Genomic DNA, 16,169 nt, shown 5'->3' with positions numbered 1-16,169 from the left:
GGAAGTGGTCGACATAAAGGCGGTTCCGATCATAAGGTTTAACCTAAAACCTAAAAAAAGAAAAACAGTCGGATCAAGATACAGCTTATGTCTCACGTCGGACTCGGTCAAAGGGCTATATTTCAATATTTTATTAATAAGTATGAAACTCGCTCTCTTATGACCGATGAATCATGAAATTCGTGGACCTCGGAATAGATGGAAATGTCTCAACCTAGCATTCTCACCAGAACAATGAATTTATAATGACGCAGCAGTTTAGGACGCCAAAAGGAAGTATGTACATAACGTCGTATCTAAGTTGTAGTTTTTTTACCCTATTATACACATGAAATAAACTTGGTATGGACCTCTTAATTCCTTCGAGGCGGTGGTGGTGAGAGTCCCTGCTCGTAACCCTCCTGCTCAACAGCCAACCCGACTCCGGGGTGCACCATATCAAAGCTCTTTGTGCTTTTATTCGACTCACTTGCTGGTCCTAGCGGCCAACTATCATCCCTGGTGAACTTGTGATCCACCGGTCTGGCCTGTTCGATATCAGGTGTTGGTACGCGGTTCTTATCCCAAAAGTCGAATTCCTGTGGTTCATTCTCCTCGGGGATGTTACGGAGCTCCATGTTTTCGTTATTGTTGTTGTGGACAAGGACGGGGAGAGGTCCTGTAGAGATGTGCTTGCTACTGCGTGTCCAGGTCCAGCCGGAGCCTTTTCGCTCACCGGCGGATGATTCGAGTTTGCGTGATGTGAAGGAATTGTGGATGTTTCGAATGATAGGACGAAGAATGGGGATACATTGCACCATGATTGTTCCGGCGATTTCTGATGAGTACCAAATTTGCGACATGCCGTTGCGCCCTGATTAGTGTTAGTTTTGATTCTATGAGTACAAATGCGGTGTGTGAACGTACAGATGTAGTAGGCGTCGCGGCCGTTTCCTTGATCTTTCCAACTAACTCGGATAGCTGAGACAATGGCAACGCTGGATGTTTGTTAGACATGTATCTTATTGTAAGCCGACTGTTGAACTTACATCATTCCCAGGCTCATCGTAAGGCAAAGGCCGACCTTCTCGGCCTTCTTCATCTCCAATGTTCGAACGATGAGCCAAGGGAAGCAGGCAAACACGAAATCCATAATGATATTGTAGACTGAAAAGCATGTTAGCATAAGTAATCGTCAATATCGTGCACGTAAATACTTACTGTTGCCACCCTCCTTAAAGTCGGCTCGAAACTTAGAGTCCAAGCAAAAGTCCAACCTGTACCAGTTGTCGTATGTAGCCTTGCCGCAAACCTTGGCCCATTGGAATACCACCTTGGTGATCATGTAAAAGTTCATGCTGATGATACAGAACCACAGTATCCATTTTTGCCATCGGTTGCTCATCCGTAGTAGTGTTACTGCAAACGCTGTCTTGGTCAAGGCCTGGCCGATCAATGTCCCACACGATGAAATATTGATGAGTATGTGCATGCGGTCATCCCACTGTTTGGATGAGTCCTCGAGGACGTAGCCGTTTCCGAATTCGTATACTATCAGACTGTTGTTGGCGAGAAGGAGGAACTGGTCGTGCTTGTCAGTATAACCATGGAAGACTGCATCACCATTCTTTGACTAACCCACGAGAAGATCAAGATATGGTCATCGTACCACATTCCATGTCGTCTCGTTATCTTGACCCACAACCTAGCTGCCAAAAACACAGACGCTCCGGCAAACAATAGCCATAGCCCAATATTCAACTCGGTATAAGGATTGACGAAGGGGTGGACGGGACCGTCATCTTTGTCGTCGCGAAGCTGTAGCCTCATCGCTACATTCTTTGGTGGCGTTGACTGATACGATAACCGACGCCGCAGATCAGGAATCGTGTTTCGTTTTAAAAGAGAGACGGGGAGTTGGAGGTAAAGAGGGAGGGAAACATCAAGAGCCAACAGCCAAACAAATAAAGCATCAAGAAGTCAGATCGAGAAATCGGGATCAGGGGCGGGGGGGCACCAGGAAAGAAAAGGAAGACGTCTAGATCATCCCTGACCCTGCAGATTACATGGATGGAGGTAGTCGAGAACAGTTGAAGAATATTAAGTGTATGCTGCTGGACTCTTGTGCATGTACGATGTACGTACAATGCCTGCTCAGACCCATGCCCGAACCTTGCTGAACGGGTATGCCTTAATCGGTTACAGGGCCGTTGGCAGCCCAAAAGTGCATTCGGACAGTGACACCCATGGAAGATAACTTGCATACGGTAGGATGACCTCGCTTGTCACTTTAGAGTAGATACATCCCGCTCGGAACAGCAGTTTTTGGACATGGAAATGGCCACCTCCGTGTGGTCGATCAAGGGCTGTGGCATGATTGATGTCACGATTCTAGTTGGTATTGCTTTTGAGCAGACATCTCAAACAGCAAGAAGAAAAGAAAGTCAAAAAAGTTCCCGATGAATTCTCCGTAAACCTGATACGATGCGTACGAAAACGGTGTTTCAACACAAAAGACCGAACACTCGATCTTCCAGCAAGATCCTATCTAAGCGTATGTGACTGTCACTGAGGCGAGCCCCCCCCCCCCGATGGAGGAGCACGTCCGGGGGTTCGCAAATGGAAAGGTAAAAAATTGAAAAAAGTGAAACGCCTTGCAGATTGTGACCCCTGTCGCGGGAGCAATCGACGCTTCCTATACGTGGCTTTACTGAAGCCCTGTAACCATCAGCAGCCACTACGGGTTACCCTCCCCCTACCACTCTCCCCAGTGCCAGGTCTCTCTGGGATCTGGCACGAGGACGCTTGGACGATAGTGTCCTTGCAGCCATGTGTTTTGTTTAGCCAAAGGTGCTAAAAAAGCAACAAACATTTATTACCTCACGTCACTTACGATTCTTTTTTAGACTTGACGGGTATAGTATATCGAATTCGGTTAGTGATCTGTACACCGTTAGAGTGTGATCCCGGTGTGGGCAGAGAAAGCACATCGGCAGAGGCCAAGCTTGGCTCCCGGCCGGGATATCGGGCTGATTTTGGTACCGTGGACCGTTGGATCTCCGGGGCCGAGGAAGTGCCCATCAGCTAATTACGCAGTGCTGTGATTTGCATGCATGGCGCTTGCCTTGCCTTGCAAGATGAGAAGGAGCATTAAGAGCTGAGATATATGTAGCTTTGGTTGGATGTGAGACCCAGCATGTTGGTGATTAGATGAAGTACGCAGTACCAAGTACCACCTCATTTAGTGAATGGTTACAGTTGCAAATCACGAGGCCAACGACGAGTGATCAAAAGTGCGTGCATGGACAGATTAGAAACAAAAGCAATTCTCTCTCATCGATCTACCCAAGATATTGACTCTATAACTGACATTCTCTTGACCTGTAACTAACTCTGAACTCTCCTGTAAATACCCAATCTGAGTTTCCTTGACTCGCCTCACCAAAATGAGAAACACCCCGCTGTCCGGGCCTCAGCTCATCGCCTAACATCAGATCCCACAGCTACCCACAGTCACAGGAGCAACCTGAACCCAGCGTCGTGGTTCTTGGGTCGCCTGTCCTTGTCCTTTTTTGCCTTCCCTTCCTGTTCCTGTTTTGACTTTTTTGAGCATCGACCACCCGGGAAATCTTGATGAAACGTCCATAAGCTTTAGCGATTCCTTAAACAAGATGGGCTGTGTCGTGATTTTTCTAGCTCGGTGGGGTGGTTTTTCGCACCATTTGTATCGGGGTACGAGGGAGCAAGCAAGCAAGCCTTGTTTACTGCATGGTCAAGTCAAACACACCCACTTGCGCATACTCAAATGGCTAGTCATGGATCAAAACGTCAAGGGAGGACAAACCGGGAGAAACACGCGGTTATAGGTCAGGGATTATCGATATTTTTATGTATGTAATGTACTGCTGTGATGAATAAACATTTGCCAAGAATAAGACGATCTCTTCAACCCTTGCAATAGCATTGTGTCAAATGCCAACTGATCGATTCGTGATGCTTTGTCCTACCCTATCTTGCTCTTTGTCCGCGCGACGACGACCACGGCCCTCACAACGCGAGACTTGTCAAACCAATTATATAATCTCCCAGTTAATTTGAAACCGCCCATGGAGATTCCGTATTCTGTGATCAATTGATCTTGGCGATCAAGGAACTTTACCAGGCCTGAAAAGACATCGTCTGTAATCTCTTTGACTGTGATCTCATTGCGATCATATCCGCACTCGACCAGCTGGTCTCTGTAGTCGGCCTCGGAAAGAAATGTGTTTATCGGGCACCCCATCATTTTGCCAATTAACCGGGCTTTCCAGATGTCAGTAGCAGAAGCCTTTTCGTTGAGGAGTAGGTCAAACGCCATAAAATTTGCATCCAGCTCTTTGGTCGCGTGTTTGAGCACAGGCTTTCTCGAAGGGGAAAAGTAATACAAACAATCCAGGGCGAGAAGCCATCGCTCCGTGTACTTCTCATCAGCGAGCGAACGGACAGCTACAGCAACCTGAGGATTCCACGTCTCAGGTTTCGCAGCGTTGGCGTAAAACAAGCTGAACGAGTCCACATTGATATCGATGCTATCGCCAGCGGTAGCGATCTCGCGGTAGATCCTACGCCGCGATGTCTGGACCTGTGCGTCATTGATAGTGAGACCAACGTAGCGAAAGTTCCTCCAGCCCTGCGTTTGCGCCAGCTTAGCGAGTTGCCAAGTTTGGTCACCACATCCGAAACCCAAATCGAGAATCGCAAGACTGCCCCGAGAGCCAGAAACGGCACCAGAATCGTCGTCGTCGTCGTCGTCCAGTAAGCCAGCGGCGCGGACACATTGGTCGAGAAGGGCAGCGCAGGCGTCGGGAAATATTTCAATTGGCGCGCCTTGAGTTGTTTTCCTGGTTGCGTCGCGTGAGACAAGAGTTTGCATGAGGATACGGTGATTGAGATACAAGGTGTGTGTGTGTGTGTGTGTGTGTGTGTGACTTACCAGTATCCCACATTCATCCACATGGATGCTGGACGAGACGTGATATTGAGTTTCCAGTGGCCGAGGCCGTACAAGTCGTTCATGCGCATCACCACCAAAGTGATGACAGCTGCAATGACCAGGGCACTGACAAGGCCAGCCGCAAAGCCGGCGCCGAAGCTATCTTGATTAAACGATGGCATGATAAATCAAGCATTTAGTTAATGAAATCTGACAGCGGTCCGGGCCCGGAGTGGACACCACGGGATGGCTGGCACTGTTGAAGAAGAAGTAATAATAAAAGACCTAGCTTAACCTAAAGTTGAACCATGAACCAAGCTTGGCGACCTCTGAACCCACCAACACCCTCGCTAACTGACCTGATTAAGTGCATATTTAGAGTTGCAGGCGTTGTTTATGCTTAAATCAGAAGATGACTGTTACTGTCGCATTGTTCAAGATGCTGGATAAATTGGTTGATCTTCTATCCATCTCATTGCGCAGTATGCCTTTTCCCAAGGAATCTACTCCAAGGAATCGCTACTCCCAAGGAATCGCTACTCCAAAGTCTAAAGCCACTCTCATCGATGCGATAACGCATCCCTCCAACAAGACCATACCATCCCAGCACCACGCCCCGGTAACCCAGACGTTATCTTGGCCATTAACCCAACCAGCCTTGTGATCATCATAATCAGCCTGTTTCTTATCAACCGAAGTGCCTCCCATCAGTTTTTGTACAAGGGCCTGGCTCTCCACGCTACGAAGGGTTCTTGTAAACCTGGCCTTTTTAATTGCATCTGGCTGCGCCGCTTCGCGTAGCGGGCAAGTACTCACTACAACACCACTGGGCATGGTGTGCAGTGCCTCGGTGCGAGGGCTGCCCGTGTCTGGAAACTGGGTCCGTAGAGTCATTGTCTGGGCTGCCGAGGGATCTCTAGAGTGGTGCATGCACGCAAACGCTTGGCGAACCTCGTCGTTCTTAACAACGTGGATTCCTGTGGCTTCGGGCTTCAGCACAGAGCTCTCGACCTGGCGCGTAGGGAACCTCTCTAATGTAGACCGCAAAGGCTTGAAGATACGCCCTGCGACGTCTGGAGAGACGGAGAGCACGACGCGATCAAAGACTTGTTCTAGGATGTGACCTGAAGGGTCCGTGGTTGACTGCCAACGCACGACGACCGTTCCATCGGGTTGGGGCACAGCTTCGACCACGCGGCAATTAAGCCTAATATCGTGCAGACCTTTAGTCAATCTGCTCTGCACCTGCGAGACGCCACCGCAAACAGTATAATGCTGCTGTCCGTGCGAGAGTTTCTTGTAGTTTACGACGTCGCTCGCAGGGAACTGTAGCATCTCTTCATGTGTGCACGTCGCCACACCGCTCAGCAGCGGAAGCAGGTAGTGTGATATATATCGTCTCGGTAATCGGATTCGGTCGAAGTATTCGGAGAGGGACTCGCCGTATCCGGTTGGGGAGGTAGTAGCATTGAGGGGTGCGACGAGGAAGCAGGCGATTGTGAACCAGAATTGGCACACAATCAGGTAGAGGATTTCGGTAATGTGCGCGATCAGACCGCGATTGCCAGGCCACGGCGGCGGCGTCTGGTGTAGGTTTGAGGCATGGATGAAGTAGCTCTCGTTGTCGCTGCCCTTGTGCGAGACTGTTCCATCGGCCGTCGTGGTGGCTTTCGCAAAGACAAAGAGGAATTTGATGGGGTGTAGCGGTATTTTTAGATGTTGGTACATGCGCATCAAGTGATGGTAGTAACCGCCAGCGCTGGCGCGCATTGGCAGGTCAATTCGTTCGGCATCGTTTGTGGTATCGTTCTTTACTGTGACAGAGGCTGAATCGAAGGAAAGACGATCGGCCTGAACTATGTTAGCGGAGGATTCGATTGCCTGTCGCTGTTGTCGAGTCGGAAACGTACCTGTTCAAAGACGGTTACATTGTAGCGGTCATCGCCCTGTAGCAAGTAACTTGTTACAAGGCCGGCTAAACCTGAGCCAATGATGGCGCAGCGAGACTTTGCGTAGTCATCATGACGGTGTGGCGTGGAATTTGATGCTTCCATCGAATAGCCTCATATCGTGAACAAACATAAAGCTCAATGATTTTTTTTTTTTACCTGCTGGGGAAGTGGCTACAGCGAAGCAGTTAATATGGTTAGTTTTCTTTAAGTTTACTCAGGGGGAAACCGACCCCACCAAACTGGCCTACCCTCCTGGTATTGATCAACCTCCCCTATACTATTACTACCTAGGTTGCGAGGATAACACATGTCAACGCCAGTACAAGCCCTAGTGTATTTCTATTCACTACAATTTACCCATTTCATATAGAAAGATAATAAGACCTTACTATTATAAAATAGTACCTTTAAAGATATTTATCACAATGCTAGTTTTACCTTTATAGGTATCTTTATTACCTATTTTATAGAGCTTTAAAATGTAGAGTGGTAAAAGCTGGTATGGTATGTTAGGTTAGTAAGGACCACTTTCTAACATTTATTATCCTTGCAACCTGTAAACCAAAAATTCAATCCAATTGTGTCACGCTGTGTAACAGGGTCGGTCAGCTGGGAGGGGTTGGGTTTCTCGCTGCGTTAATTTATTTCACCCAGGCAATCCTCCACCAACTTGCCAAAAGGTTTCGTCTCCATCTTCAAGTTTTTTGCATTTCAGGTATGTGCTTGTTCTTTCTTTCCCTAGATCTCATTCCGTTACCCCCCCGGTGACTTATATGGAGAATCTAGCTTTAGTGGTACCGGTCAGCCTTCTATTTCTCGTTAGTGCAAAGTCATCCTTTTGTCACTTTCTCATCCTTATGAGCGAAAATCGCCGAATGCTATCCACCACGGACCGAGATGTCACGACAAACTAAGACTACCTCCAAACAATACCTACAACCCATGCGATTATGGTGCGCCAAAATTCTTGGTGTTAGAGCTTTCCTGGTCTTCCAGCGCGTTCAGCGCTTCTACAGTACCTTTATCGTCCTCTCGGCCCTTGTCAGCGGCTTGGCTCTGGCAGCTCTTACATTTCCTGAATTCCATCCAAGTACCGGAGGAATTCACATAGCCGAGGGCTTTCTATGTAGCTCAGCTATCACTTCCTTACTCGCAGCGGTTATAGCGACAATGCTAGTATTCGTATTTGAAGGGGTAGAACAAGCGACACGAACGGATCTGGCAGTGGCTTGGTTACCCTTGGTGTTATTGGATGTATCAATAATTGAGTTTCTCGTTGGGATTGTGTGCTGGTACTGTGGCAACAATATTCATTGGAGGGGGGCTTTGATGGCGACCCAACTCGTTGGCTTGTTAGGAGTATGCATTGCGCTCTCCTTATGGATATGGTTCCATTTACTTAAGAAGGGTGCACTTGGTAAAGAGGAAAGGGAAGCTACTGTTAAACCGCAAGCCACTGCACCAAGAGATATAGCGCGCTAGGCGTTATAGTTACAGTGGTCTTTTAGGTCCTAAAGCGCCGGTTCAATATACCCTAGCCCCCCAGCTTTAGCTTTAACGCACTAGGTTCAATCTGACTTCTGTTTTTACTGGGGTTCGAACTTGTGACTCTAATTGGAACCATTCTTCACTGACCCGCGCCAACCGTAGGCCAAGTCTCTCAAAGAGGCACCATGCCGCGCAAACTAGAACGGGAAAGACAGTGATAATCTGACAATCACCCGACCCTACAGAGTTTCATACTCTAAATTTAACAACACTGCATCAAATTGCACTCGAAACATCATCATGAATGTATCAAATGCGCGTCCAACAGCCATCTTGGCTGGATATCTTATCGCTTGCGTAACCTGCGCTGGCATCAGCATCAGGACCATCTACCGTCAAGCCGCGTCTTCAAAGGCTGTATCGCGTCGCCCATATATGATCATTGTCTTCAGCGCTTTGGCCACTTTAAGCCTTGCCACGACCTGGTACCACAAGTTTGGTTTCTTCAAGTGGTCCTACCAGCAATGGGAGTCTACGCGCCTCGAAAAGCTTGACAACGAGCTTCATCTCGGAGAATGGCTGCGTGATACCAAGCTTTTCAAGCAGGCTTGGGTGTCGACTCTGGAGCGACCCCCTAGAGCCATCTGGTCGCTGCAAATATTTGCTTTCTGCGCGAACTGGAGCGTGATGCTGGCATGGCAAGGTAAGGCAACTGGGTAGAAGATCAGGTTAGGTATTAACTGTCACTGTAGATACAAAAAGAAGGATCCCTCATCTCTGGATCTTTATGCTCCTGGGTCAGATTGTAGCTATTTCTTTTGCTGCGAACCTGTCTTTCTTGGCATTTATTGTATTCGAGGATGCGGATACGTCCAAATCCGACAAAGAGAACGAGACCATATCATACTCAACCGAGAGCCACGCACTGCTACGCACATCATGGCTTGCAGTCCTAGCACTTACGGTGGGCTGCGCCCTCGCTATCCCAAGCAACCTTGATCATTCCAAGTTTATGTATCTTCTTCTCGCTCCTCACGTTCTGGCATTCGTTCCACTTCTGCTCAACAAATTCATAGGCAGTCAACCTGTAGTGATGGATGAACAACCGTCACGAAGTTCTCGGGCCAGCGTCAGGGCTCTTATTGTTGCAACCGGAGTTTGGCAGTTGTTCAGGTCAGGAGGAGAATGGGGAGATGCTATGAGCGCTCTATATGAACACCTAGCTGTGAGCAGCGTCGGGTGGGATGTTATTTGCTGTTGGATCAGTTTCTCCATGTGGTTCTTTGTGCGCTTCGCCGATGAATACGAAAAGAGACATGGTTATCGTCCTTTTTTCTTTTGAGGTAGAGGCCGACGGTGGGCTATAGAGGTAGTGCTCACCCGTTTTTACATCCATTCAACATAGACCTCTCTATATGACTCAGGGTATCAGAGAAATTGGCCGCTGGGAACATAAGAGACGAAATTAGTAGGTCACTTTATGCTACTAAAACTATAGCCTTTAGACTATTTATTTTTGTAGCCTAAGGCTTAGGAGGTTAACTTTTCTGCTACCCAGTGGACACGGTCTGGCTGTTTACGTTGCGGGCATAAAGGACTCTCTTTAGCTACAGAGATAAATAAATTAAGAGTATTGTTGAAATAGCATAAACTTACTTACTAGTTGAATCTCTCATGCCTTCAGCAGCCAACGTTTCTAGTACCTCGATGACATCTCACAAACAGTTTCGCATGTAGTCGGCCGCTACCTTCTATGCAGGACTGGCATATCATGGGCCTTTCCCTAGTTACGCTGTATACCTCCAAGTATAGGCATCTTCCTTGACTCAAACTTGGCTATGTCAATGGAACGTGGAATACTCTCTTTTCGAGCTCGTATTTACTTCATTCGCAAATGATACCTCTTGAGGACGAGTGGCCGTAACACACACCCTTTAAGAACACTCACCTCAAACTCATTCAGTCACAATGACCAACCCTTACTTGAGCTCAGTCGTATTTCCCCCTTGTACTTAGCATTGGAGCCTCGGCTCGGCTGTCGCCAGATCGTCGCCATAGCGCAGGGGCCATTATTACCGTACTCTTGTAGACCTTTATCTTGGGGTAGGGACTTGAAACAAGTCAATTACCAAAGCGCGACAATGCTTGACGAATGATCTTCCAAATCAGACTCATAACATGACAACTAAAAGGTCATAGCATCATTGATAACAACTAGGACCTTACACCTGTTGGCTTACCCTGCTTACTTCTGTTGGTTTGATGCCCCTTCTGCCAAGCGTCAGGGAACCCCTACGCAAAAAAAGCAAACCCGTACGAAAGAACCTATCATTTTGTCATGCTGCAGGTCATACTAAACCAGAAGTCTTCTCCGCGTTCTTGGACCGCTGTAGTTAACCGTGCCGCTTGAGGATTTAACATCTGGGATTTACAATTTATGTTGGGTTGACATCTGTCGGAGTTACCTTTTCATGGCAAGACTTCGGAGAGTGGATGGACGCTCATGCATGCACTTCATTGCTACGTCAAGGTATTTGTTCTCCGCTTGATCCGGCGTCTCTTATGACGATCATCGAGACACCTACCTTGTTGGATAAACACCCTGGTTCATGCTTAATTGTCCATGTTACGATTCTACATGTATAGTTGTGATTGAATGCTCCTCAAGGTACCAGAAAGTTGGCTGGGGAAAGGATAAGGGATGAAATCAGTAGGTCAGCTTACGCTACTTACAGTCCTCAGGGTATCATAAAAATTGACCGGTTGAAGCATAAGAGACAAAATTATTAGATCAGCTTATGCTGCTTAGATTACTTATTTCTATACCCTAAGACTTGAGAGGCCAACGTTTCTGCTACCCACTGGACAGTATAGTCTTGGGTCTTACTCTGACAGCCAATACCTTTTTTGGGTATCCTATTGATGGCAGATGACACTACATGAAAGGTTGATTTTGTATCATATCCCTCCCGAGGATAGTCACACCGTGTCGAAAACCAAGTTGGATGCGACGAAAGCACTGGTAAGTGGCCCTTTCTATTCATCATCTAACACTAACTAAACGGAAGTTACAGCCTCACTACGATGATGACTGCAACGCCACTAAGGTCTTAGTTGCTAAACCGACTGACATACTGTGGTCATGTTGGTAAGAAATCTCTGTTACGATGAAATCGACATCAAGATACTAGAACATCAGTGCGATCACCATGTATAAACCTCTATGATCTGTATCTTAGTCTCGTGATGGTCGTCCCGTCATCCAACACATCTGTCTGCTCTTCCAACCTCGTCCCTCGCCAACGGGGTACACCAACTGTCCACACATACCAGTACAGCACCCCAACGACCAAAATAACCCATGAAAATACAGCATACGTCGCGTAAAATATGTCCCCTTCGTAATCCAGCGGAGGGAAGAATGGAGCTACTATCAAGGCGCAGCTTATGGTGATTCTCAACCCCACAGCGACCATCCACGCTTTGAACGGCCGCTTGAGGTCTGGACGCTGCAAGCGAAGCTTGACAAGACCAATCGCTACGGCTAAACCAATCAATTGCCCAGCGTAGCCCTCGATATCGAGAATGAATGAGTAGATTGTGTTAGACGGTGGGAGGACCATGACCAGAAATGATGGTATGTAGTGTATGAAGAAGCCACCCATGGGTGAATTGAATGGTCGGGATGAAGATAGGATAGAGGAGTAGGGAATGAAGCCTTGTCGCGCAATCTCTTGCTTCGTACGCGCCTGATACACATGATTAGTATAAGACCACTTGACAAAGCTTATCACCGGGATACATACCATAGCGAAAGCAACAACCATAACATTCCCAACCGCAGACAGCGCCACAGCAGTAAGAAGAACAATGCGCCCAAAGCTCGCTCCGAACAACCTCTCAAAAAACAGCGCAGCAATGAGTTCACCACTTTTTCTAATCTCTCCAATCGGCACGACCAATAAGTATGCCACATTGATGAGCATATACATACCGCATGACATGACAAGCGCAGTCAAAGCGACAGATCTCAACGTCCGCACAGGATGCTTCACCTCGTTCATGACATTCGCGGCGTTGTCAAGACCTGCGAAGGAGTAGAAAACTTTGAAGAGACTCGTCGCAATGACACCCCAGCTCCAGTTGCTGTCGTCCCAAAGATGCTCCCACGCAAGTTGCCCGGTTGGAGCTGCGCCCATATCCGGTCGGACAATGACAACATAGAAACCTGAGAGGATCATAAAGACTATGATGCCAATCTTGACCCAGCCCAGGACATTCTGTATTTTGATCCCGGCCTTGGGAAAAATACTGTGCGTGACACACACAAACGTGAGCAATCCAACAGCAAGACTCTTCTTAAGCCCATCGCTCGGATCATCAACTCCGAGCGCAAACAAAGCATACTGGCTAAACACAATACAGTTACTCGCCGTAAATCCCAGAAACACCGCATACATAGCAAAAAGCGTAGAAGCGAGCAACCTGGGCCATCGGTACGCAAACTCAAGGTAGACTTTATCGCCCCCCGACCGAGGCAGCATACAGCCAAACTCGAGAGACACACTAAGGCCACAAGCTGCGATAAAGGCACCGAGCAGCCAGAGTGATAGAGACAGACCCGGGCTTCCGACAGATTGCACGATGGTGCCGGGTGTGGCAAAGATGCCGCTGCCAACGACGCGGGATATCACGATGACAAAGGCGCTCCGCCACGAGAGGTTGCGGCCGATGGTGGATGTCTCGGGGAAGATGTCATCTCCAACATCACGGCTGGGGTGAATATCTCCCGCAGTTTCGACATTGTGATGTGGAGATGTTGAGTTATATGAGTTTTGTGGTGGATGTAGCAGAGGAGTGGCTGCTGATGGGTCGGCCATGGTGTATATGCTACGAGTGTATTTATTGAAGGTATGCTTCTCCCTTAAATATTGATCAAATCGAGATCTAATTTCTGTAGGATTCCCATTAATAATCTTTTATGTTTCGAGGAAAGACATTTGACCATTTCAAAGCTTTTGATGGGCCTGATTGATGTTCCGCAAGATGTCATATCAATGGCGTGATTGGAAGCAGAGTAAAGTCACCCACCACGTGAATTCATATCCTGAGTATAAGGTTTCCATCATAAATCATACTTTTGAGCATTATGACTCCAATGCCCTCACAAGAAGTGAATTCATATGTGATGGTACGGATGGTAACCCAAAGGCGAATACTTTTGACAGGATGGTAATGCAATTCGGCATTTTGCCCTATATCCGTCACAAATTCAACAGAAACAACGCCCTTTTCCATTCAGTTCCAACAAAGCACTTAGTAGCCTAGAACAGGCGATATTTGGGCCGCGAAGGTATTTACCAGACTTAATGGCAAAGGATTTGGTAAATTCTGACTCAAAGAGGCTACAGGTGGTTGGATTTCTACTACAACAAGGAGTACGACAGGCTGTAGTGCTGTCTCTGATCACTTCCCCTGTTTGTGTTGTCGAAATGAAGAAGAGGCTCAACACTTGGATTCCATGAAAGGATTTCTAAATTAATACCGCGCAGTAAGTGGAGAGAGGAGACTTTATATGAAGTGGTTACTACGTTGGAGATAAAGGAAATGTCATAACAACAGGTCAATGTCTACCTGGACGTAATTTATTATTGACAATGATATGCTTACTAAAGCCTTTAAGATATTGACTGGGCAAGGAGGGCTGCTAAAAAAAAAATAGGAACTTAAAGCAGTAAAGACAAAATTATTAGCCCACTCTTAGGCAATATATACACTAAGAGTGATCTAATATTTATATTAACCACTAAATCAGTACCGGTTTTTATGTAACCCACCTGCTCGGGAAGAAACTTGCAAGTTTTTGCAACCAACCATATCAAGAGTGCATGACTGACTCGCCGTATATTGGTAGAGCCCTGGTTCTTGGCAGAATACAATGAGTTGTTGCAAAGATCAACCGAGATGTGGCCAGTTTAAGTGGAACGGTGTGCCAGCTGACGCACTCCAGTCAATACTGATACGGGAACCTTTATTTCTGAGCATGGGGGTACCAACACTTGACAGCGGAAAGGCAGCCAGTTATCAGTCCGGGTATCCGTATTTACTCAACTTCGGTTCAAAAGGAGGCCTACCACAAGCGGGGTAAACGGTCATGTACTGATACCTTATATGTATGCATACGGCTCATGAAAGAGATAGCCCATCACATTACCAACTATCATCTTTCACTCTTTCACTTCCCTCACCTCTATATTTTAACACTTACTGCAATGGCAAAGGTCGACCAAAATAGCAGACACCGCTGCCCAATATGCCCTGTCTCTTTCGAAACCCATTTTGAACTGGTGAAACACTGTTTTGATGCAAACCACCCAAGAGACCAGTGCTGCCAACACTGTATTATATGGTTTCCAACCAAACGAGCCTTGGACCACCATAACAAGGCAAAGCATGCCAACTTACTAGAGGCAATAATGCCACAAATCGCAAGTCCCATCGCCTCAACGACTTTGTACCCGTTACAAATTCCCTTCAAAGACAACAGCTACAGGAAATCTCCTATACTAGACTTGGCAACTATTTACGATCGTCTTGCTATCAAATGTCATGCTTCCAATCGCCTTATAGATGAGGGCTACATCTTACCAAGCAAGCTAAGCCAAAAGAAGCACAAGGATAGGATCGCTCCTTACCCTAACTATTTTGAGCCCAAAAGAAAGGCCATTGCACTTGATTGCGAAATGGCAGGCGTCAGAAACGGCAATGACGAGATCATATCTATCTGCGTTATCGACTTCTTCACAGGCCAAGTCTTGATCAATTCTCTTGTCGAACCTCACGAGCCCATACTTGAATGGCGAACCGACATCCATGGCATAGGGCCGGCGACAATAGCAATAGCTGCATCTCAAGGTCAAGTTCTTCGTGGTTGGGAAGCAGCACGACAAGAGCTTTTCAAGCATATCAACATGCAAACGATACTGGTCGGGCAATCTCTCTATCATGATTTAAAAGTGCTACGAGTATCACATGAAAAGATCTTCGATACTGCCATTCATACAGCAGAAATGGTGTTTGGAACGGATGCTGCTTTTGGTCGTCGATGGAGTCTTCAGTCACTGTGTATGGATCTGTTAGGACTGCGAATCCGACAGAACTCCAGCACTCATGAGGCATTGGAAGACACAATGGCGGCACGAGAGGTTGCGTTATGGTGCCTGTCCTACCCTGGCCAGTTGGAACAGTGGGCGAAGATAGCCCGCGAGAAGTACGTTGCCGAGGGGTTGAAAAGGGCAAAGGCCAGGCAACAGAAGAAAAGAAATGTACAACGCTCACCGCGTGTTTGGGACGGTCATAACGATGATTGTGGGTATCATTATCATTATCGTTACGGTAGTGATGAGATCCTCAGGTGGGAGGATGTAATTGATTGGGAAACGTGGCCAAAGTCGCCTTAAGATTGATATCAAGCAAATATATCCATCCACTGTCGAATCCTTCAAGACTTCGCACTTGGCGGTAGAATAACTCCGCGACTGCTTCTGCCGTAAGCATTCTACTGGGTAGCAGAAAGATTGACTTCCTAAGGCTTAAGTATAGAAATAAATAGCCTAAAGAGTATAATCTAAGCGGCAGAAGATGACCTAATGGTTTCATCTCCCATGCTATTAGCAGACATTTTTCCCGGAGCCCTGAGAGCGTTACTAATGTCTACCTTATTTGACTACCATGTCACGTTATCGCAGTCAAGTAGCATGCTAATAGATGAAGAAGGA

The 16,169-nt window shown here is 47.2% G+C and overlaps 7 protein-coding genes across 7 annotated transcripts; 3 read left to right on the top strand and 4 right to left on the bottom strand.

The window, feature by feature from the left end:
- Positions 1-353: 353 nt before the first annotated feature.
- Positions 354-1,653, bottom strand: FGSG_03104 (uncharacterized protein; the record flags this gene model as incomplete). The annotated part of the gene is made up of 5 exons (XM_011324366.1): positions 354-853; positions 907-977; positions 1,029-1,146; positions 1,201-1,561; positions 1,618-1,653. 5 exons carry the CDS (start codon positions 1,651-1,653, stop codon positions 354-356), a joined length of 1,086 nt encoding a protein of 361 aa, XP_011322668.1.
- Positions 1,654-3,982: 2,329 nt separating this feature from the next.
- Positions 3,983-5,133, bottom strand: FGSG_12508 (uncharacterized protein; the record flags this gene model as incomplete). The annotated part of the gene is made up of 2 exons (XM_011324365.1): positions 3,983-4,859; positions 4,952-5,133. The coding sequence occupies 2 exons, from the start codon at positions 5,131-5,133 to the stop codon at positions 3,983-3,985; spliced, it is 1,059 nt and encodes a 352-aa protein (XP_011322667.1).
- A 260-nt stretch (positions 5,134-5,393) lies between these two features.
- Positions 5,394-7,212, bottom strand: FGSG_12507 (uncharacterized protein; the record flags this gene model as incomplete). Its single annotated transcript, XM_011324364.1, has 4 exons — positions 5,394-6,838; positions 6,862-7,013; positions 7,060-7,074; positions 7,152-7,212. 4 exons carry the CDS (start codon positions 7,210-7,212, stop codon positions 5,471-5,473), a joined length of 1,596 nt encoding a protein of 531 aa, XP_011322666.1. The 3' UTR covers positions 5,394-5,470.
- Positions 7,213-7,800: 588 nt separating this feature from the next.
- FGSG_12506 (uncharacterized protein) lies at positions 7,801-8,385 on the top strand (the record flags this gene model as incomplete). Its single annotated transcript, XM_011324363.1, has 1 exon — positions 7,801-8,385. One exon carries the CDS (start codon positions 7,801-7,803, stop codon positions 8,383-8,385), a length of 585 nt encoding a protein of 194 aa, XP_011322665.1.
- A 306-nt stretch (positions 8,386-8,691) lies between these two features.
- Positions 8,692-9,733, top strand: FGSG_03106 (uncharacterized protein; the record flags this gene model as incomplete). Its single annotated transcript, XM_011324362.1, has 2 exons — positions 8,692-9,094; positions 9,144-9,733. The coding sequence occupies 2 exons, from the start codon at positions 8,692-8,694 to the stop codon at positions 9,731-9,733; spliced, it is 993 nt and encodes a 330-aa protein (XP_011322664.1).
- Positions 9,734-11,612: 1,879 nt separating this feature from the next.
- FGSG_03107 (uncharacterized protein) lies at positions 11,613-13,271 on the bottom strand (the record flags this gene model as incomplete). The annotated part of the gene is made up of 2 exons (XM_011324361.1): positions 11,613-12,140; positions 12,198-13,271. The coding sequence occupies 2 exons, from the start codon at positions 13,269-13,271 to the stop codon at positions 11,613-11,615; spliced, it is 1,602 nt and encodes a 533-aa protein (XP_011322663.1).
- Positions 13,272-14,867: 1,596 nt separating this feature from the next.
- Positions 14,868-15,851, top strand: FGSG_03108 (uncharacterized protein; the record flags this gene model as incomplete). The annotated part of the gene is made up of 1 exon (XM_011324360.1): positions 14,868-15,851. One exon carries the CDS (start codon positions 14,868-14,870, stop codon positions 15,849-15,851), a length of 984 nt encoding a protein of 327 aa, XP_011322662.1.
- Between the last annotated feature and the right edge of the window lie 318 nt (positions 15,852-16,169).

Source organism: Fusarium graminearum, chromosome 2 (assembly GCF_000240135.3).
Source record: "Fusarium graminearum PH-1 chromosome 2, whole genome shotgun sequence".
Lineage (NCBI taxonomy): Eukaryota > Fungi > Ascomycota > Sordariomycetes > Hypocreales > Nectriaceae > Fusarium > Fusarium graminearum.
Note: the sequence above shows the minus strand (reverse complement) of the source record. Positions and strands in the feature narration are given on the sequence as shown.